This window comes from Arvicanthis niloticus, chromosome 20 (assembly GCF_011762505.2).
Source record: "Arvicanthis niloticus isolate mArvNil1 chromosome 20, mArvNil1.pat.X, whole genome shotgun sequence".
NCBI lineage: Eukaryota > Metazoa > Chordata > Mammalia > Rodentia > Muridae > Arvicanthis > Arvicanthis niloticus.
In genome coordinates this window covers 28919047-28942552 of record NC_047677.1, presented here as the reverse complement: position 1 = coordinate 28942552, position 23506 = coordinate 28919047, and the positions used below count along the sequence as shown (strand labels likewise).

Sequence of the window (23506 nt, the reverse complement as noted above, 5' to 3'; positions counted from 1 at the left end):
GTTTTAAATCTTTTTTTAAATATCCTGCAGCTGTGACTTGTGTTCTTCAGGGGTAAAACTTGACTGTTATGTTATCGTAGTAAAAATATCAAAAGGCAGAATGTATGCTTTTATTATGTAATATGAGCAAGGCACAGCATGGATTATGAGTGGTTTAGACAAGGCCTTACCAAGAAAAAAAAAAAATCGGTAAACCTACGCTTCCAAACACTGAAAAGTAAAAACTATATTTCTGAGGCCATCAGAGAGGAAGTATCTCCTAACTGCTTACAAAGAACTTTATAATTCATCACGCATGGGCAGAGGCATCGTCCACTTCATTAAGCCTCTCCTCGTTCAGTAGGGAGAGCTGTAGTATGGTCCAGAGGTGAGGGACTGTATACAGAGACTCGATAACCAGAGAAGAGCCCGGACAGGTTCTCTGCCTTGGAGCTGCCCAGTGAGCCACCCTGCCTCCCGCAGCTCGCTCGCTCTTCACAGCTGTGTGCAAGACTCATAAACCCAAGCCCACAAAGCAGAAACACTCACAGATCTACTGCAATAACCAGCACCCTGAGGATAAGCAGTTTGCTCCTGACCCGGGGCTAGATACTCACTCTCTTTTCGAACTTCCTGGAGTGCAGCTGCGAGCTCTTCCTGTAAAACTGTGGCTTCCTTAGCGATCGTCTCCCCCTTGTCTAACAAATTCCAAGTTGCTTCCTCCACAGAAGCTAGGAGAACTCTGGCTCTCTTTGAACGTCCTTTCTTCCTATTGGAAGGATTCTGCGGACAATTCACCAGGGTAGTAACCTAAAAATTGGAAGGAAAAAAAAAAAAACACATAAGGGACTTATTAAACATCTTGTAAGGAGAAACCCAGTCTTGACATATAATAGCCCAGAAGAGACAGAATCATGTCTCAGTAACAAGACTCATTCCAGAGACCATTGTTATGTCCCCAGGAATCAAGTCATTCTGTCAAGGGCAAGCCACTGAAATCCCAACAGAAGACTGGAAGGGAGAGTCATTGTTATTAAATCTCATCAAGTTTTACTACTGGATGAAGGCCTGAGAGGACCATGGGTGAGTCACATACTTAGTGTGGAAAAAAATATATAAATGCTTAATAAAGAATCGAAAAATGGGGGGAGTGGCAAGTACACTGCTGGTGTGGCCCGGTGGCCCGGTGGTTAGGGTGTTTGACTGGCATACGTGAGGCCCTAAGTTCGAGCCCTACTACAGCTCTACCAGGAGTGGGGGTGACATACACCTGTTACACTAGCGCTTAGAGGGTGGAGGTAGGAAGATACCAGGAGATAGCAGTGGTAAAATAAGATGTTCAAGGCCATTGTCCATGATAGAGGCTCAGAGTTCATCATACAAGAAGGGGTAGAGTTAGAGAAGACGGAGGGAGTGGATGTCTGCAGAGAAACACTGTTTGTTGGGTGTGACAGGCCATTGCACACATGAACTTAGAGAAGCCGTGGCTACACACACAGCTGTACAAGATCAAGTTAGACAGAACCCCAGCATGGATGGGGAGGGCCTCACCAAGTTGCAGGAGGAGGAGCTGTTAACAAGTGACCGGCTGGTGGGAGTCAGTTTTCTTCAGACATTCAGGCTATAAGAATCATACTCCCAGTACATGGCTCTACCTCGATTCATGGATAGGTATCACCAAGTGTACTGGAAGAGATTGAAAGAAAGAAAGAAAGACAGACAGAGAGAGAGAGAGAGAGAGAGAGAGAGAGAGAGAGAGAGAGAGAGAAGAAAGGAAGAAAGCACATGAAGCTGGGAGAGAAAAGTAGTGGGAACATAAGAGAGAAATTGGAGGCGGGGCACAGATTTGAGCCAAACACATTATATGCCTGCATGAAATTCTCAGTTTAAAAGGGGGAGAGAGATATGTGTAGAAACAAAAAGTTCATAGAATTCTTTTATGGAAAAATGTCCGTTGCTTTTTTTTTTTTTTTTTTTTTTTAATGAAACCTTGGGTCCCAGCAGTTTTGGGATGAGACTTTTACAAAGCAGAAAAATAGCTTGTATCCAGTGTGTGACTTAGGAGGCCTCTGGCTCCTACTGAAATAGCGGTTCCTCCGACGGTAAAGTAGCGAGATGCTGGCTATGTTAATTAACTAGACAAAAATGTTTCCACGGGGGGTACACAAATGTAACGACCATTGTACCCCATAAACATACACTGTATGTAATATACATATATATGTGTGTATATATATATATATAATGTGTACATCATGGTATATGTATGAGGTGGGTAAAGCCTTGGACAAGCATGCCTAATGACCCAAGCTCCATCCTTGTAGCCAGAGTAAAAAAAAAGGGCACTGAAGTCTGACAGTTGTCCACAAGCACAGTGTGTCACATGTGTACACATATGTCATATACATGCACACACACATACACTTAACACTAAGTAAAACTTTAAAATGGAGGGGGATTGACTATGGACATCAGTGAGGCAGTTCCTCAAGAAGCTGGGAATAGATCTATCTCCAGATCCAGCTTGACCACTCTTGGGCATCTATCTATAGGGCTCTACACTCCGCTACAGAGACGCTTGCTCATCCAGGTCCATTGCTGCCCTAGTCATCACAGCCAGAGACTGGGAACAGCCTAGATATCCATTAACAGATGAATGGATGATGAAAATATGGTGTGTTTGCACAACAGAATATTATTCATCTGTTTAAAAAATGGAATTTTTAGATGACCCCCCCACCACACAGCATGCACCATGCAAAGTACCCTCAAGACAACCCCACGAGACCAAGAAGATACCCACCTTCCGGGAGCACCCCAGAGATGACTCCCACCAGGCACCATGCTGAAGATACCTAAAGACCCCTGGTACCACTGAAATGAGCAAGTGGAGAGACGGAAGAGAAAGAGAAGCAGAATGGTGTATCAGAGGCTGAACTGGAGACCGGAGGGTACTGAGGAACAGCCTGGTGTGAGCAGCCTGTGATGCCACCTGAGACCACAGTGAGGTCCTAGCCCATGCTGCTGCTGAGGGCCATGTCTGGGTCCATGACCCTGCAGTAATCAGGATTTGTATCGATGCCCGAGGCCCATGTTACCACCAAAGGAAATGTAGACATAGCTTGTCTGGACTCCCACCTGAAGCCATGTTGCTGTCCTGGAAAGCATCATAGAGCTGGCCCTGGTTGCAGGGGCCTGAGTGAGCTGGTTTCAAGTGTGTGAGCAAGGGAGAGCTGACCCTGCCCCTCACCTGGACAGAGTTGGAGAGCTGGCTTGAAGGGCATGAGAGGGCGTGAACTAGCCTCGCTCCCCTCCAGCTGCAGCACTTGGGGGAACAGGCCCTGTACCTCCCCTGGACAGCACAGTAGAGCTGGCCATGGTGGCATAGACAAACAAGAGCCAGACCTCAGGGTATGAGGATGGGAGAGCTGGACAGTGCTGGATTGCTAGCCCCGGTGGCATGGATGTGGGAGAGGTGGCCCTGATGGTTTGAGCACAGGAAGGCTGTCAGGCTGACCAACTGTTACCACTAAGGCCCAGGTCCAGGGCTTTGAGTTGGTCCATCCCAACATCTACCCCATTTATGAACTGCTGGAGCATATGAAAGAGCTAGTCCTCCAAACTTAAAGCTGCAAGATCTCCATGACACAGGGCAAAAGCAGGATATCTGAGAGGAATCCTAGTGAAGATCCATAGCAGAAGCCAGAGGCCTCGAACCAGACCAATGACTCCCTGCAGTGAACATTTGCAAGAAAAGTCATTTTGGGCAAAAGGGTATATTGTGGGACACACTGTGACACACTGAAGCTTCCATGGAGAGACTTGTTTGGTTTCTGTTTGTTGGCTTGTTTGTTTTCTTGGGGGAGGGGAGGTTGCAAGGGTGGACACAGAGAAATGGCGAGAGGGGTGGGATTAGGGGCCATGATGTAAAAGTCTCAAAGAATAAATAAAAAGTTTTCTTTAATGAAATTTGCAGGTAAACGAATGGAACTAGAAGAAAAAAAAAAAAAGTCATCCTGAGTGGGGTAACTTAGACCTCAAAAGACAAATACTGTGTTTTGCTTACGTGTGGATGTTAGCTTTTCAGCATTTGATAAGTGTGTTTCCAGCCACATAGCTACAGAGGCAAGGTATTGAGTAAGGGCTTAGGGAAGTGGAGGGACCTCCCCAGGAAGGGGAATGGATAGTTATGGAGATATGGGGGAGGGGGGAAGCAGAGCTGGAGAATTGAACTGGGAAAGAGAGAGAAGAGAGGGGTAAGGGGATATGGGGGGGGGCTCACAGTAAGAGCCATTTAACAGAGCTTATGGAAACCAACCACTATAGGAAGCTTCTTAAAACAGATACAGAAATGAAAGAATCTAATGGAAAGGAGGGAGGGAGGGAGGGAGGGAGGGAGGGAGGGAGGGGAAGGGGAGGGAGGGGAAGAGAGAGGGAGGGGAGGGAGGGGAAGAGGGAGAGAGGGGAATGGGAGTGGGGGAAGAGGGAGGGAGGGGAAGGGGAGGGAGGGCAATGGGAGGGAGGGGAAGAGGGAGGGATGGGAAGGGGAGGGAGGGGAAGGGGAGGGAGGGGAAGAGAGAGGGAGGAGGAAGAGAAAGAGGAAGAAAGAAATCACATTAACCATTAAGATTATAAATTGGTTAAATAAGGTCTAGGGTTTTTTTTTTTTTAAATTCATAACAAGACACAGTGCATATATATTCTAGTCTGTGTATAACAAGAATACAAAAATAAATTAGTCACCACAATCCTGTCAAAGGTGCTTTCTTTGACCCTAACCTTATCTTGCTCCCAGAGCCTCCACCTCCCAGCTGATCGACCTAGGCTGTTCACAGCCACTGAAGTGCCTCCCCAGCAGCTAAACTATATATCACAGGAGGATGAGGAGGAGCCTGACGTACCACAGGGGCTTTCACAAACACCAGAAGGCAAATGTCTCTGCTCCTGTGTACAGACCTAAAGGGATTTGTCTAGATTAAGACAGATTATGACACCCAGTTTCAAAAACTTGGGTTTGACGTGAGGAACGAGCATCGTTGTCTAAGAGGTTTCTTCCCCAGCCACCGTATTTTAAGTTGCTTCCCACCACACATTCCTCCTCCACCACTGTTTGGCTCCTCCAAGCACCAAATGCTTCCCACAAGATACCCTAACCTTTGAAATTAAAATGAACATCCTAGAAATGCTTTGTTTCTTTACAGTAAATGCCATGGAAGAAAAAAAAAAAAAAAAAAAAAGAATAAGATCATTGTATAAGAACATTATGCTTATTTAAAAAAAAAAATGTAACTGCAAGCTTGTGAGCTGTTCACTTGTATGAGCCATTTGAACCTCTAAACGTTCTCTCGAAACACCCCAATATAATTATTTGATATTGGCTGAAGTTAAGTGAGGTTTCTAACGATTCATCTTATCTCAGAGAGTAAATAGGCTTGGCCATCCTGTCTGGAAAGAGAAGGCAGCTGAACTTTCTTTTTCACCTCAGTTCACCTAAAGGCTGTCACCTCCTCCCATCAGTGAGGTGACTCACCACAGCAGAAGTGTCTCACCGAGGAGGTGGGGGTGCCTGTGTTATTTGAAAAGGTCTCTCATCTCCCAAAGAGTAACAGCAACCAGTAAAATTAACTTCAGCACATTCTGTCAAGCGGTCCCTGTTTCTTCGTTTTTCTTTACAGTATGAAGAGCTATTTCTATAAAGAACGTAAGCCTTGGGTTTGAACCTGCAGCAGAAATGATTCCTACAGGATCCAGCATATTTTAGCACCTTTATGTTTTGCCACTGATGCAAAACCTAACCTCTTCCCTCTCTAGGCTTCCAGCTTCATTGAGCAAGCTTGGGTTTGTTCGCTTTCTTTTAGTCTGTAACCCTGTGCTTTGCCATGATAACTCCATCAAAGATAAGGAGCATGTATTACATAGATGCACTGGAATGCCACAGTTAAGTCCATTATCTTTGGGGTTTTTATTGTTGTTCTGTTTTGTGGGGTGGGTTGATTGGGGAGGGGTGTTTTTTGGTTGGTTGGTTGGGTTGGGTTTGGGGTTTTGGTTTAGTTTTTTTTGTTTGTTTTTATTTTTGTTTTACTTTGAGAAAGGGTTTCTCTGTGTAGCTCTGGCTGTGCTGCACCTTGCTTTGTAGACAAGACTGGCTTTGAACTCATGTAGATCGACCTGCCTCTGCCTCCTGAGTGCAGTGACTAAAGGTATGCACCACCACACCCTGCTAAACCCATTATCTTATACAAGTAGTATATGCTCATAAGTAATAATAATCAACCAGGTCTGGCACAGTGGCTCAGGCAGATAATCCAACCTGCTTGGGAACCTGAGCCTGGAGGATCCTAAGTTCAAGGCCTGCCTATAAACTTAAGCAAGACCCAGACACAAAATGGGCGTGTTGTGTGTGTGTGTAAGGGAGTTGGGCTGAAGGGTACAACTCAATAGCAGGGTGCTTGCTAAGATGTGCAAGGTCTTCGGTTTAATTACTAATACTGCAAATAATTAAATAATAATAGAAGATATAATAAGAAGTCCCCCTTCCCATTGAAATGATCCTAAGTTAGCAGCAGGTTCAAATCATTATGTAAAAAAAGAAATTTCTACTTTATTAATTCTGAAAGTCTAGATAACCAGATAGATCTTAAACAGTGTGCAGTCATTATATGTTGAGTATTGGAGCTCAAAGCAACAGTCTGGGTAACGTTTCCTACATCAGGTCTTCTTGCACTACCCACAATGCACTAGACTTTAATTAAGATGTATGTCTCTAGATGCTCCAAAGATGCTGAAGATTAACTTGGTATGCTTAGCGAATCAGCCCTTCGCTTCTCCCTGCAGACAGCTAGCTACCCTAACACACTGTAGGGGCACCGCAGAACACGGTAGGAGTTTGTGGTTCAATCTTGTTTGCATCGTGAGTGTGACAATTACTTTGGCTCTTGGCTCCTTGACACTTGGTCTGTGGAAAGTTTTGGAATGCCAGCTTGGATAACACATGTATATTCTATATCTGTGGTCTTTCCCAATCGAACTCTTCATTTTTTTCTTCACACTCTGCTATCACTGTGGCATTAAAAAGCCGTGTTAACAGCTATCTCTTTTCCTGTTTGTGAGCTAAAATACTTTGAATCTTTGCCCTTCCTGCAGGAGCCTTCGGGGCTACTTCTGTTCCTTTCTGTCAATTCAAATTTATGAAATAAGATACAAGACATTTAAGCCACGTTAATTGGCTTAAACTTTGTTGGGGTTTAGCAAGAGGTTATAAAGTAGAAAAGAGGAGGCTTTGGAGAGAAGTAGAACTGTGATCTGTCGAAAGTCCCCCTGGACTTGGGGGAGCTGGCAGGTACTCTTCACACTAAGGACAACTATGTCTTCACTTCCTTCTAAAACCAACGGGAACCAACTTAGCAAAGGTACTAAGGAAGTCGAGAGGGTCAGGACCCTTTGTGGTTGATTTTGGGAGACTTCTGGATGTTCATTTAGAGATACACAAACTTCATTCAGTTCATTTCAAAGCAACAGACATTTATTGAGTGCATATTGTGTTTAAAATAAATAAATAAATAAATAAATAAAACGGTACTGTGGGGAGTTAGGAAATAAAACAGGAGAAAGCTCCAAGATGTCGAGGAGGGAAGCGTGCAAGCGGCTGGACCATAGCAGGGAGAGCATACTGCTGACCCTTCTGTAAGTACAGAGTAGGCTCTACAGAGCTGCTAACAAGATGGAGATGAAGTAGAGCCTCCAGAAAGAGCCCCTAAGGACCCATGGATTTCCACCAGGAAATGGGGAAGAACCAGATGGTCCTCAGCCCCCCGCTGGACTCTGGGTAGGAGGCAGAAAAACCAAAAAGTTAGATCTGACTTCAAGAAGTCAACTACAGTTGACCTACAGAGACGACTAACCTGGGCCCACGGGGGCCCACAGAGATTGAAGAGCACACATGGGCTGGACCTAGGTCCCACACAGATTTGTAGCAGATGTACAGTTTGGTCTTCATGTGGGTCCCCTAACATTGGAGGGGGGGCACTGTCTTTGACTCTGTTTCCTGCCATTGGATCCCCTTCCAGCTGGATTGCTTGGTTGGGGGATCTAGTCATCATGGCTATTGTGGGAGGATGAAGGAGGGAGACGCCTTAGCTTGTCTGTGGTGGTAGAACTGAGCTTCCGGCTTAGATAGAGGAAGAACATGTGTGTGATTAACATGTGAGAACATGTCTGTGGCCTGCTTATCTATACCTCATCATTTAAGGAAACAATACAGTTCTCATGACATGATTTATCCTATTGAAGGTTATACTGTAACTTAACATGGGTATCACCATAATGAAACAAATAAATATGTATACATGAATAAATTTTAATAACAACACATGATGGCTTTTATATCGATCATCACTCTGTGTGTGTGTGTGTGTTTTTCTAAGCCAATTCCTCTGACCAGTATCACAGAAAAGTAAATTTCTAGAGATTCTGAATAAAGAACTTCTCCATATACAGTTTGTCTAGGGTTTGGTCAATTCAAACCGACCCAGAATCAAGTGCGTTAATAGCCCAGTCTTTGAAGTCAAAACGGGAAGGAGGCTGCATGGCTCATTTTCAAAAGCTAGCATATTTTCATAATTACTTACTTCATTACTGCTTTTCACTCTCTTAACCCCTCATATTAGTTCGTTTTCTGGGGAGGCTACAGACCAAATGCCGAAGACTGAGAAGCTTAAACAATAGACACGTATGTTCTTGCAATTCTACAGGCCAGAAGTCACGAAAGGTTGGCTCTTTCTGAAACCGTTGCTTAGTTTCTAGACGGCCAGCTTCTAACCAGGTCCTCACAGGACACATTCGTGAATGTCCATATATGCTGCAATCTCGTTATTATGAGAGTGTGTGTGTGTGTGTGTGTGTGTGTGTGAGAGAGAGAGAGAGAGAGAGAGAGAGAGAGAGAGAGAGAGAGAGAGAGAGATGACTGTGGGGGGGCACACACATGTCATAGTCCTACAAACGGGACAAGAGGACAGCTTTGTGGAGTTGGTTCTCTTCTTCCACAATGGGCTCTGAGGATCAAGCTTAGGTGTCAGGCTTGTGCAAAGGGCATGGGAACCTTTGAAGAAATGCCACCAGTCCACAGAAAATTCTAGCACAGCCAGCCATTCCAATGACATGCATACAAGGGTCACCACACTAATACAGAGGCCCATCTCTCACCACATAAATACATAAGCAAGATACCCCAACCACCTCTTCCTGAGCAGTTTTGTCTTAGAAACAGAGTAGTTACCAAAAGACGAGGTTTAAATCACTTGCTCACTCCGTTTTACCATCTTGCTGGCTGAAAATGAGACATTTATTCCATCCCAATGGGCAGGCACTGAATAGGAAGGTCAGAAGAAACTTTTAAAAGGTAAAGTGACTAAAGTACATTGTGGGCAAGTTTGCAATCCCCTACAAGCACCAAAAGGACAGGTTAATAAATGTGTATAGCTGTTATAAAGATGCATGTTCATTTGGGAAATATTAAAAGCACAAGGTGGAGAATATGGGACATGTGACTAAGTGAAACAAAATTGGTACCTTATGAATCCAAGCTGAGAATACAAAGCATTCCCTTTAAAAACAAAAACCCAGGAGCTGTCACAGGTAAATGGAGCCACTCCTGTGTCCCCCACATAGAGCCTGAAAGCAAAAGGCATCATCAGAAGACTCTCAGCGCAAAGGAGATTGTAAGAAAGTCCCCGCAGTCCGCCCTGCTGAAGAAAAGAGCACGGTTGTCTCTGGTGAGCAGGAGCCCCAGCCTGTTACAGTGTGGGGTCAAGAAAAGGAGAGTGGGCAGGAGGAGAGTGCAGACACCCTGAGTGTGCGTGTTCTGTTTCCCTGCTGTCAGCAGCCCTAGAGACTCCTATTTTTTAACCAATATTTTAATAAACAAGCCATGATATATGACACCAAAAAAAAAAAAAAAAATAAAAACCCACCTGTGGGCTGGAGATGGCTCAGGGGCTAAGTGCATTTGCTGCTCTTCCCAAGGACCTGAGTTCAGATCCCAGCCCCCCACAGCAGCAAGCTCACAACCACTTGTCACTCCAGCTCCAAGGGATCTGACAGCCTCCTCTGGACCACACACACCCACACAAGAAATGTACACAACAGGTTTTCTTTTTTAATTAAATAGATATTTAAAACTGCAAAAATCATAAATCACATTTAGTAAACTTTTATTTATAGTATTCCCTTTTATTCATATATATATGTATATATATATATACATATATATATGAATATATATATATGGATCCATGAAATCATATATATGCGCACACACACACATATATGTATGTGTGTATATGGGGGAGTGGGGAGGGTATGTGATTTTTTTTCTAAAATATATCTACATATACAGTACATGATTTTATATCCATGGTTATATGCACAGATACATATTCAAGTTTAAGGTTAGAGAAAAATAAATGAGGCACAGTTTTAGGGCAAGCCTTCGGCCAAGAGGCAGAGAGCCATGCTTGCCGCTGGCTGACACAGTGGCCAGCTCAGCAATTCCAACATTGTGATCACCTGGGAGTTCTCAAGATTACTGCCTGGCCCTACTCCCTGAGATTCGGATTTAACTAGCTTTGTGAGCCTGGGCATCGGGATTTTTTTTTTTTTTTTTTTTTTTTTTTTTTAAGCTCCCCAAATGACTTTCCTGTGCAGTGAAGGTTGAAAAGCCCTGGGCCAACAGAATCCTCAACAGTAACAGGAATTCTCTGAATCACCTGCTTAGTTAGCACTCTTTCCCCCGACTGAGGTTTTTGTGTCTCTCGTAGGGATTTGCCAAAAAAAAACAACTCCACCATAATTTGTATCCCACGAGGCTCTCAGCTGAGTGTGAGATAGTATCTAACCCTTACAATTCTTTATGCGGTGAGTGCAGAATATCTCAGGAACAAAAAGGAGCCTGAAAACTCTCTCTGGAGACAAATCTGAGCACTTGATGATTTCTGACAATCAGAGATTTTTATGGGAACATGCTGTGCTCGGTTGTCTCCATGTTGTCTCAGGCTGCCCTCGAGCTGTGACGACATCATAAGCACAACAGATGAACCGTCAAATTTGAAGTTATTTACTGCCGGGGGATTCTATGAAGGACCAACCAGGTCACCTCTCAAGCAGTATAACTGACCACAGTGGCAAAGAGAAGGAGTCTTCCAGCCTTTCACCAAAGCAAGCCACAAGTGCCGCCAGTAATGAGCAGGTGGGTCGTGTTTATTGGTTTCTAATACCTGGATGCTTCTAGAAGTCAGTTTATAAAGGTGCTGAGGCCACAGGTCAAAGCCAAGTTAAGCATGCTTTATGAATTCACCGAGGAGAAGATGAGCTACAATTGTAAGATTAAAACGTTCGCGGTGGTACTCAATGTGGCGGGACACACTTATAAGCTCAGCCCCCAAAAGACGGAGGCAGGAGGATGACAAAAATACAAAATGCTGGTGGAGTGGACTACAATGTAGCAAAACACCAGAGTCTGATAATAAAGTCTAGGAATCAGACTGAGGAGAGGTGAATGGGGTTCCCCTGACATCTGCCCACAGTGGTCACAGAGCCCCTATGTCTGGGGACAGGAGGGGTGGACACTTAGGACATTCTGATAAGCCTTGTCACGTGTGCTCCATCTGGATTCTACAGTTTTTAAAGATTTGTTTATTTATTTTATGTATATGAATACACTGTGGCTGTCTTCAGACACACCAGAAGAGGGCATGGAATCCCATTATAGATGGTTGTGAGCCACCATGTGGTTGCTGGGAATTGAACTCAGGACCTCTGGTAGAGCTGTCAGTGCTCTTAACCACTGAGCCATCTCTCCAGCCCTGGGTTCTACAGTATTTTAATCAACTAACTTCTGGCTTTTCTTAGTCTTATTTTAATTTTAAAAGTAGCTTCCTTGTTCTGAACTATCTGTTTCTCAAGAAATACTCTAGCCAGCAACTTTCCCATGGGAGCAGGTTTTTCGGCAGTAAAAGATTCAGAAGTTGAAAAAGCCACTTTATCAGATACCGACTCAGCTATTTGGAGTCATCTTAAGCTTTGAAACATCATGGAGGCAAACTGACTTCATTTCTTCATCCTGCCATTAAAAATAACATCGTTAATACTTATGAAGCATTAGGCCTGTAAATGTTTCGAAGCCATTTTAGTTTACCAGTTTTTAAGGTTATATATTACAGTCAAAAGTCCAATATTTGCTTAGGCCAGTATTACTCTGCAAGAACTTTATATGTGTACAAGATCATCTGCAGATTTCCCTAGAACCTTTGAGGTTGATCTAATCTATTGATGGGATGACCAGCAAGGGTGCAAGAAGAAAGCTTATAGATAAGATCACAGAAGCCTGATACTGCTCCCTCTCCCCCCACCCTCTCACTCCACCCCCACCCTCCCACCCCGCTTATGACTGAGCTCAGGGACCCCTATGAGGGAGCTGGCAGAAGGACTGGAGGAACGGTGGGGGGAATTGCAACCCTGTAGGAAGAACAATATTGGCTGGCCCGACCACGCAGTGCTCCCAGGGACTAGACCACTAACCAAGGAGTGTACATGAGGGCTCCAGGGCTCCAGATACATATGTAGCAGAGGATGGCCTTGTCAGACATCAGTGGGAAAGGAAGATCCTAGGTCCTGTGGAAGTTTAATGTCCCAGCGTAGGGGGATGCTGGAGCGGTGAGACGGGAGCGGGTGGGTGGGTGGAGGAGAACCCTCGTAGAGGCAAAGGGGAGGGCGAATGTGGGATGTGGGATTTGTGTAGGGGTAACCGGAAAGGGGTATATCGTTCGAGATGTAAATGGATGGCAGGATAATAAATATAAAAATATAAAGATCACAGAAGCCCTTCTAGTTTCCTTTCTGTTGCCGTTCTTATAACACTCCGACCAAAAACAACTCAGAGGAAAGGCTTTGTTTGACTTACACTCCACACAGATCACAGGCCATCACTGAGAGAAAAACGGGCCGGGAACTCATGTAAGAGCTTGAAGCAGAAACCATGGAGGAATTCTGCTTCCTGGCTTGCTCTCTGGCTGGCCCGGGGGCTCATTCTTAGCTAGCTTTCTATACAGCGCAGGACTACCTACCTGCCTAGGGATGTTATGACCTCTAATGGGCTGGACCCTGCAATTAATAACCAAGACAATCCTACCACAGACATGCCCAAGCCACTGTGGTCTGGGCAATTCCTCCATAGACTTGCCTCACAAAGGACTTGAGTTTCTGTCAAATTGACAACTAAAGCGAAGACAGAAGCACAAGTAAATGATACTAAGTTCATCCCAAACAAACTGTGGAACTGGCAGCAATCGCAAATAGTGATTTCTTTTTCTGAAGTTCTATTCATGGAGACTAAGAACCCAAAGGTGACTGAAATCCTACCTACTACCTGGGAGCCAATCAGGTCTGTAGGAGAGTGGAAAATTAATTAACCCTTTCTTGACAGCTGTTTGCATAACCTAAAGCTGGTGACCACTTGCTTATACCTAGATGCTTACCCTTGTTTCTTTCTTACTTTGTGTTGGGGTTTGGGGCTCAAACTGAAGAGAAAAGTATTTTTGCTGAGGTTGGAGTACGGCAGAGAGAGAGTTCTTTCCAGATGGCTGGGAGACATTGAAATCATGGTGTTCAGAAGAGTCCTCACTGGCACTATTCATGTCTCTCCTTGTGGTGGTTTGACTAAGAATGGTTTTCATGGGACCATACATTTGAATACCTGGTCCCAGTGGATAGAAATGTTTGGAAGGATTAGGGGGTGTGGCCTTGTTGGAGGAGGTGTGTCACAGGGATAGGCTTGTTGGAGGAAGCCTGTCACTAGGGCTTTGAGATTTCCAAAGATTTGTGGGATTCTCAGTCTCTGCACTCAGGAGGCAGAGGCAGGTGGATCTCTGTTTTAGGTCTGGTCTACAGAGTGAGTTCCAGGACACAGAGTGAGTTCCACAGCACAGAAAAACCTGAGAGAGAGAGAGAGAGAGAGAGAGAGAGAGAGAGAGAGAGAGAAGAGAAGAGAAGAGAAGAGAAGAGAAGAGAAGAGAAGAGAAGAGAAGAGAAGAGAAGAGAAAAAAATATGATCACTAAGCTATTCCTTTGCTCCACTTGCCATGGACTCTAACTCTCTGAAAATGTAAGCCAAATTAAACATTTTCTTTTAAAAGTTACCTTGGTCAGAGTGTTTTATCACAATAGAATGGCACCTGCAACACTCCTTCTCTTTCACTTCTGTACCTAAAATGACTGTGTTCTTTAGGTGTCCACTGCTTAGCTCTATAAATACAGCCACCTCCCAAAGAGAGGTTGGTAAAGGAACTAAAGACATGATATCACAAAACATACTAAACTAGTAAATCCGTTTTTAAGGCTGAAATCGTTTAATGACCTGTAACTTCAGAAAGGGCCAAAAGACCTGATTTTCCTACATGTAGCAAGTTGGAAAGATTCTTTGGGGAGAAATTCCCCTTAATGTGCCAAGGCTGCAAATCCACCGTAAACATTCAAGGTGGGGAACTGGGCTGACAAGGAGCCTGACTAGACAAATTCTTTAAAAGAATGTTCTTTTAGGATGTGTTTTATTTGTATGTGTGTGTATGTGTGTGTATGTGTATGTGTGTGTATGTCTGTGTATATGTGTGTATGTGTGTATATGTGTGCATATGTGTGTATGTGTGTGTTTGTGTGTGTATGTCTGTGTATATGTGTGTATGCATATGTATGTGTGTGTATATGTGTGCATATGTGTGTGTATGTCTGTGTGTGTGTGTGTGTGTGTGGCTCAGATATTCATCTAACTCTTTCATTCTTTCATGAATTGATTGGAGTTTATCTAAGATTATCAAAGCATTACACTTCAGCAATGTCTTCGGACTTCAGCCTCCTGAAGCTCCTCGCACACATGTGAAATGACATGGCTGGCTCGTTTCAGATTTGTACTGATTACCTCTTCTTGACTGGTTTCCTAGATTCAACCAAAGAGCCCACTTAACTCATGGGTAGGAGATCTCTCCCTTGATGGAGGTAATAGGATCAATTCATGATCATCTGCCAGAAGCTCATAAGCTCAGCAACCAGCAAGTGTCACCGAGTCAGTTTCCCAAACCTAGATAAAGTAAGATACAAATAGGGCAGCAAACAACGTGAGAGCAGGTGGAGGCTTGACAAAAGGGGGTGACGAGATAGCAATAATTTGGGGTGCTATTCACAAAGAGCCCCTTTTTCTGGGCATTGGGCAAGATTGCACATCCAGCATTCACTTTGGACAGCATTGCCTTGGTAAAAACATGAGCAGAAGTAACATATGTAGCGTATGTAACATATGTGACAACTGGACATGTCAGGGCACCTTTTCATGGTTTGTCATGTCCTCTTCGTCTTGTTGACAGTGAAGATGAACTCGGTCTTAGCCTAGGTCCATGAGCACTGGCATTGATCACAGACCCCCAGATAACTCACCATGAATCTGTAGCTTGGACTGTAAATGAATTTTTATTAAGCCTCGGAGATTTTAGAGTTGTGTCAACATAACTTTGTTTATTCTGACTCATGCGTGAGTCACAAAATAGTCTTAGTTTTGGCTAACGACTATTATTATAGAATACAAAAGAAAGCTATTCCTAAGTGGACTCCCATAAAGAAACAGATAAGGAGCTCGAGAGATGGCTCAGTGGTTAAGAGTACTTGTTGCTCTCAGTGAGGATCTGGGTCCAGTTCATAGCACCCACATGGTGGTTCACAACCATCCACAACTTCAATTCCAGGGGGTCTGATGTCCTTCTTCTAACATCTGTAAGTACCATGCACCCATCTTGCATAAATACATACGTGTAGGCAAAACACTCACTCGTGTGTGTGTGTGTGTGTGTGTGTGTGTGTGTGTGTGTGTGTGTGTAGATATTTAAGAGTCACTATGGAAGTAGAAATGGGACAGAACCATGAGGTATACAAAAGTTAGTAATGAGAACCAGAAAAATAATGTTTGTTACTGTTGCTCTAATCCTACATTTTACCTTTTAAGAACATGGAATATATTTAGATCATAAAATGCATCTTAACTTTTGCCAAAAAAAAAAATCTTTATAACACTTTACAAAGGGATTTATTATTTTGAGAGATTCTGAGTCTACTTCTTTAACTCAGATTCGACATGAATCTGACACACAGAAAATTATATTTTGTGGTAAATAAGATTATTGATGGATCCATTACATAATGACTATAGCATGATCTAGCAGTTTATGTCCCCTTCAGAGATACAACGTCGAGATGTAAATTATCTGAAGAACAGATCTGCATAAATAGATTTTCTTCACTCCACTGCCACATTCAGATCTTGAAAGTGATAAAATGCAGATGCCTGCGGTTGCAATCATAAAAATGTAATTGTTGAGAAAAAAAATTATTTCTGACCCATTGGAGGAATTTACTGCCGAGGGATGCAGTGTGTAAGTTATCACACCGAGAAAAGGGAAGCAAATGATTGAAATATACCCCAGGCTGAGCGTCCCTGCAAATGACCTAGTGATTTACCTGAGCTCAAGAGGAAGAAGAAAAAAATAGATTAAAGATAAATCAGGTTTGGTAGGGAAGACTTTGGTTAATATAAAAAGAGCAGAATGAAGATTTATGCATAAATGAATTAAGGACTTGGAGTGACAGCGTAATATCTATGACCAATTACTCCGAAAATTAAAATGTGATTTCAATCTTGAATTATGAACCAAGATAAGTAATTCCTTGCAACCCTGTGAGCAAAAGAATGTGACATAAAGACAAACAATGGGGAAAACGTGAGAGTTTTTCAACGGGGCTACTAAAATGGTTACTGTAATGTAAAGGAGACAAGCTTCTAACTAGAATGTATTTAGCATAATGAGGTACTGTAGCATCTGACTGTATAAACCATGCAACTATTCAAACCAGGAACTCTCTGGGGGGAAAAAAAAACCAGATAAGGGCACAACCTAGGAGTCTATTGTTACAGAAATCGATAAAATTTGATATGTATACATGAACATTATTAAGTCATTTTAAGAAAAGGATTTCTTACCATCTGTCAGCATGAGTGTACGTGAAGCTTTTATCCTCAATAATGTCCCCATTATGACAGTAAATAATGTCTCCGGGCACAAAAAGAAAATGCTATACAGTCTCACATAAGTGAAACTGCGGAACAGCATAGAACAGTGGTTTTCGGGGTCTTGGAGATGGGGGCTATGTGAAATGAGAAGCCTGGTCATATGATGAATTAAGTTCTGGGAATCTAATTTGTGAGTAGGATAGTAGCTATAGTTGACCATATAATATACTTGAAATTTAATGAAACAAATGTGATAGTTTAGACATACTTTAAGTGTCTTCGCTCCACAAATACAAAACAGTACTTATGGACAAAATGAATATGTTCATTAGTTTGAGTGTGGTGGTCATCAGATAATGCATGTATATATTAGGTTATCACATTGTTAATAGATAATAGATTAGATAGGTGAAAACATAATTCTACCAATTGAATGTTTTAAATGAAAACTAAACATCCCGGGTCGGGGGCAGAATGTGATAGTATATACAGCACAAGGTTATGCAGAGAATTTAAAGAGATGATCTCTGTGTGACAAAACCAACAGATGAGGGGCTGGAGTGATGGCTCAGTGGTTAAAAGCACTTGCTGCTTTTACAGAGGACCCAGAGTCTGAGTACCAGCACCCATAGTAGATGGCTCACAACTACCAGCAATCCCAGCTACAGGGGTTCACCACCCTCTGGGACCTTTGAAGGCATCTGCACACTTGTGGTTTACCCACACAAAGGTGTGTGTGTGTGTGTGTGTGTGTGTGTGTGTGTGCGCGCGCGCGCGCATATATATATATATATATATATATATATACACACATTAGTAAAAACTAATATTTTTAAGTGATAGACTTTTAAAAACTGAGCATAAAGTCCTATAAGGTCAGCTATTTTAAAATAATAATTCTTTGACTTTAAAATGTACTGGGATTTTGCAAGGAGAATCCTATGATAATAAAAACCAAGTGAACGTCCAGATAGCTCTGTTCTGCTGGGACTCTGCTTCATGAGAAAGTTCTTACGCCCAGCAGCTATTCCATAAATTATTAATATTTGTAATTTCATACAACTTAACTATCGCCAAGACCTATAAAGAAAATGTTTCAGCTGGGGTATTGGCAAAGTGATACGCCAAGCCTCCTTTAAGAAATCAATAAACATTTTAAAAATCGACAACAAACAAGAAAGATAAAGTTGCCATTGCAAGGGCATGTGAACAGACCTTCTGCAGAACAGGATCTGGGTTTCCTTCCCTGATCTCAGCTCCTGCCTGCCAGGGAAAGCACGCGCCCAGGTGCCACATCAAAGGCTCCTAACATTAGTTCCTTCAGATCAGTTTCACCCTATTAACTTTCTGGGTGGAGTCGATACCATTTACAGAGATGATTATGATAGTTTTAGGACACACAAAGCTGTGACCACCGTCTCTCTTCATGGGAACTCCTATTGCCTGACAGCGCAAGGTACTTGACTACTAGTTTCCCCGCCTCCGTAAATGCTAGCTTCTGATTGGATGTGACGTTGCATTCTGGTGATGTCAGCACTGGAATCCCAACTCAGGCCAGGGGATTGAGGTTAGCCTCGGTTACACAGGAAGTCTCTGTCTCAAAGGACAAATGAAACTTAGTTTCGCCACACTGCTTTCTCTGCTCAGAACAATATGGCCTCATCCTTTATGATTATTGAGTTCTAAGTGATCGACTTCGGTGTCAACAACTTCATGGGGGACGATGTATGAGGAATGTACTTATCACTCAGCCATTTCAAAAGTAAAGGTCATGTCCTTGCTCCTGCTCTTATAAGTGCATAAAATCTGTGCTGGTTAAGTTTTTGGTCAACCTGAGCAAGCTAAGGTCATTTGGGAAGGATGAATCTCACATAAGAAAATGCCTCCATCAGAAATTCCTGTAGGTGTCTCCGGGGACATTTGGTTGGTTTGTTTAACAGTTGGTGTGGGAGAGCTCAGTGGTGCCACCCCTGGGGAGGTATTCCTTGGGATGGATAAGAAAGCAGGCTGTGCAAGCCATGGGGAGCAAGGCGGTAAGCAGCACCCCTCGGCCATCTCTGCTTTTAGTTCCTGCCCCGATTTCAATTCATGATCAACTGTGAGATGTAAGATGAAATAAACCCTTTCCTCTCCAAGTTGCTTTTAGTCACAGGATTCATCACTGGAATAGAAAGCTACCTAAAACGGGAACAAAATCTTTAGTTGTCAGAATTTGTTTGAAACTGCGGATGGCTAGGCATCGCTAACACCTGTCAGCCTCCCCCTGGAAATGGGAAATGCAAAGGCAAGGGGGCCATGTAATGGAGGGTAGCCTGGGGTACTTAGTGCGTTCAAGTTCTGTCTAGGTTACAGGGTATGAAGCCCTGTCTCAAATCCACCCCCTAGCAAAATTTGGTGGAAAATGTAAGAAACTTTTCACATCTTGCCCACTAGCATGTATTTTTGGTAACTAATCCTAAGGAAATAACCTACGTACATAAAGATGTTCAGCACGGAAATGTTTGGTTTTTTTTTTTTTTTTTTTAGGCTGACCTCTAATTTGCTATGTAGCTGAGATGACCTTGAACTTCCGATCTTCCTGATTCCACCACGTGATTGATTACTGGGGCGTGGCCTCTGTGTTCAGTTTCTGAGGTGCTCTGGCTCGAACCTGGGGATTCTCCAATGCTAGGCACGCACTCTACCAATTGAGCTACATCTCCAGCCGACAGACAGCATTTATAATCATTCATAAAAAGGCTGAAAACTGAAACATCCCAAAATAAGTGATGACTTTAAATAAAAAAAAGGATGAAGCTATATGGTGTGTAACTAAGCAGCAATTTTGTTGAGTTGTTTTTATAAAGAATGGGGTTTGCAGAGATGGCTTCTCGTTCAGAGGACTGAGGTCCAGTTCTCAGCACTAACACGGGGGCTCACAACCATCTATAACTCCGGTTCAGGGAATCACCCTCTTCTGTCCTCCATGACACCAGGTACATGTACTACACAGACACAGGTAGACAGGCAAACAAAACAACTATATACATAAACAAATTTTAAATTTTTTAATAGGAAAGTTGGTTTGCAGGTATAGTTTAGTGGTTAGAGTGTCTGCCTAACATGTATGTGCAACTGTGTTGAATACCTAGCACTCAAAAAAAAAAAAAAAAAGTAAGGTAGGGAAGCTGCAAAAATAGCATTTTAATAAAATCCATCTATACAGCATTTTCTCCACTGTGTGTGTGTCTGTCTATCTGTCTGTCTGTCTGTCTGTGTGTCTGTGTATACCTGTATGTGTGTGTGTGTTTGATGGTTAACTTCCATTGTCAACATGACACAATCTACAGTCACCTGGGGGAAAGATCTCTGATGACATCAGTCAGGGTTATCTTGATTATGTTAAGTGGGAAGGCCAAATGTGAAAGTGAGCAGAAACCATTTCATGGGCTGGGCTCTGGACTGAATTAAAAAGAGAATGGCAGCTAAGCACGGGCAGGCGAGCATCAATCCATTGCTCTCTGCTCTTGACTATGGATCCTTGTGACCAGGTCTGACCAGCTCTTTGTGGTGGTTTAAGTAAGAATGGCCCCCATAATAGGCTCATACATTTGAATGCTTAGTCACCCAGGAAATGGCACTAAAGATTAGAAAGGTTAGGAGGTGTGGTCTTGTCAGAGGAAGGATGTCAGTGGGGTCAGTGGGGGTGGGCTTTGAGGTTTCAAAAGCCCATGACAAACCCAGTTCTTCTCTTTTCTTCTTCTTCTTCTTCTTCTTCTTCTTCTTCTTCTTCTTCTTCTTCTTCTTCTTCTTCTTCTTCTTCTTCTTCTTCTTCTTCTTCTTCCTCCTCCTCCTCCTCCTCCTCCTCCTCCTCCTCCTCCTCCTCCTCCTCCTCCTCCTCCTTCTTCTCTCTCTCTCTCTCTCTCTCTCTCTCTCTCTCTCTCTCTCTCTCTTCCTGTGAATCGGTATGTAGCTCTCAACTACCTCTCCAGCCCCACGACTACCATGTTTACTGCAATGCTGCCCACCATGATGATAATGGACTGAACCTGTGAAACTGCAAGCCAGCCCCAATTAAATGTTTTCTTTTATAAGAGTTGCGGTGATCATGGTGCCTCTTCACAGCAACAGAACAATGGCTAAGACACTCCTCTTGGTGACACACCATTGCCTGTGTGAACTGCAACCTAGAAGTATGAGCTGAGTAAACTTGCTTTTGCCGTGGTATTTTACCACAGAAACAAGAATGGAAAATAACATTTTTCAATGTATATATCCACTATACACATATTCAATATAACTGTGTGTATATGTTGCCTAGGTGACCTCACCCTTCCAAATAGCAGGCTCGGCAGGCCTGCACTATCCACTGAATTTATATTCTCTATATTATAAAGTTCTAAGAAAATACCAACTATTTTGCTATCTTAGATGGAAATCCACTAATGTTTGTCTCTTGGTAGTAAATTGAGTGATTGTGTTTTCTTTGCCCTGCTCCTGGGAGATTTTAATTTTTTTTTTCAGTAAAATGAAAATAAAGCCAGTTAATAGTGAACCCAGAAGACAGAGGCAGGAGCTCTGAGTTTGAATTGAACATGGGAGAAAGAGACACGATAGATAGATTAGATAGATAGATAGACAGATAGATAGGTAGATGATGGATAGACAGATGGATGGACAAATGGATAGACAGATAGTTGTGTTTTGTCTTTCAACATGAAACCATTCAGTGGATGGTTTAAGTAGTATTAATTTCAGGTATTAATGCCTCTGACACAGCAACAATTAATATATAACTCAGCTGTCACCAGTGAGAAATGTTTTAAACTCTCTTCCCAATGGTAGGTCTCAATTTCTGCTCAGTGGAAACATGTCCCATGTCTGTCCTCAGAGCTGCTCTGCTGTGCATCCACAGGAAAGGCAAGAACACTTGGATAATGAGGCATACGGTCAGTGTAGCTCTTCACCCAAGCAAACCTTGAGAGTTCAGTGTCTTAGGAAGAAGCAACCCAGATGTAGGTCAAAGGGGATTTCCCTTACCAATTTTGCTGTTAAAGGTAAAATATTTAGGTCTATATCAATGTATAGATTCCTTCAAACACTGAATCAAGAAACTCAAATACTCAGTGTGAGTGGGCTGGGGACATGACATGGTAATGAGGCAGATATGCTCAAAACACATCTTCTACATGTATGAAACCAATTTGTATGCATCATTTATGCTTATAAAATATTTTTTAAAAATAAAAAAAAAATCCAATACATAAAATCAGGTCTTACATGATGACTAAGTCAAAGAGCCATTATTCATATTATCAAACAATTACTCATTTCATAGAAGACTATCATAAAATTCCTTTAATTAACTGCTTTTCTCCCACATTTTTGATATTTTAGTTATAGTTTACTTTGTGACAAGCGAGACACCATGTCTCTTAGGTCAAATGACTAAAATTCTCTAATAATAAAGATGGTTAAAGCCATACTAACTTGCCTCAGTTTTTAAACAGGATAATTTTATCTTCCTTTCTTTTTTCTTTCTTTCTTTTTTTTTTTTTTTTTTTTTTTTTTTTTTTTTTTTTTTTTTTTTTTTTTTTTGACAGTGTTTCTCTGCTGTAGCCCTCACTGTCCTGAAACGCCCCTTGTAGACCAGGCTGGCCTCAAACTCACAAGATCTCCCTGCCTCTGCCTTCCAAGCACTGAAATTAAAGGCATATTTTACCATGCCTGGCTAAGCAAGATCATTTATAACACAATAACACAATGTTTTACAAATTATATATACTTCTGAAGTCAGGGAGATGGTCCAGCAATAAAGTCACTTGCCACACAAGCCTGACAATCAGGAGAACTGACTCTACAAAGTTGTCCTCTGACCTCTACACATAAGCTACAACACAAGTGGCCACTCACACTCATCATGTACACACACACAAATAAATACACACACACACACACACGTACAGTTAGTGCCAAAAAAGAATCTGAGAGAAAACTGGTAAAACTTTCTAATTTATATTGTTAATATTAAATATATGTTTTTATATTTTAATACCAGCTTATTTGGGAAGACAGGGTCTCCATGTGTAGACCTGACTGGCCTTGAACTCACAGAGTTCCTTCTATGAACTGCCTGGGTCATGAGGTTCTATCATAGCAACAGGAAAATAGCTAAGTCACCAGACAAAATAATTATTACTATGATGGTGATGATGATGAATGAGTCTTTAAGATATTAACATCCTTAGCCACTGTGCCTCCTGAATGCTGGGATTGAAGGTATGTGCCACCACACCCAGCTAATCCCAGTTTAAATAAAGGATAACTTAGATGATGTATTCATTCGTACACAAAACCAAATCTTTCCTTGGCTCATTGCTATTCCCACCGCTTTAAATGCTGCTCAAACACGGTTGTTGCACATTTGCAGCATCCAAAGTGCCCGTA

At 42.6% G+C, this 23506-nt stretch overlaps 1 protein-coding gene across 2 annotated transcripts in view; it reads right to left on the bottom strand.

Annotated features, from left to right (window-relative positions):
* The window catches only part of Ctnna3 (catenin alpha 3), a 1449584-nt gene that overhangs the window by 1379031 nt on the left and 47047 nt on the right, over window positions 1-23506 (bottom strand). For both annotated transcript variants that reach the window (XM_034524718.2, XM_076917155.1), the window contains exon 3: window positions 597-789. In XM_034524718.2, the coding sequence (XP_034380609.1) occupies window positions 597-789 (193 nt within the window). The remainder of the gene's footprint in view (window positions 1-596; window positions 790-23506) is intronic.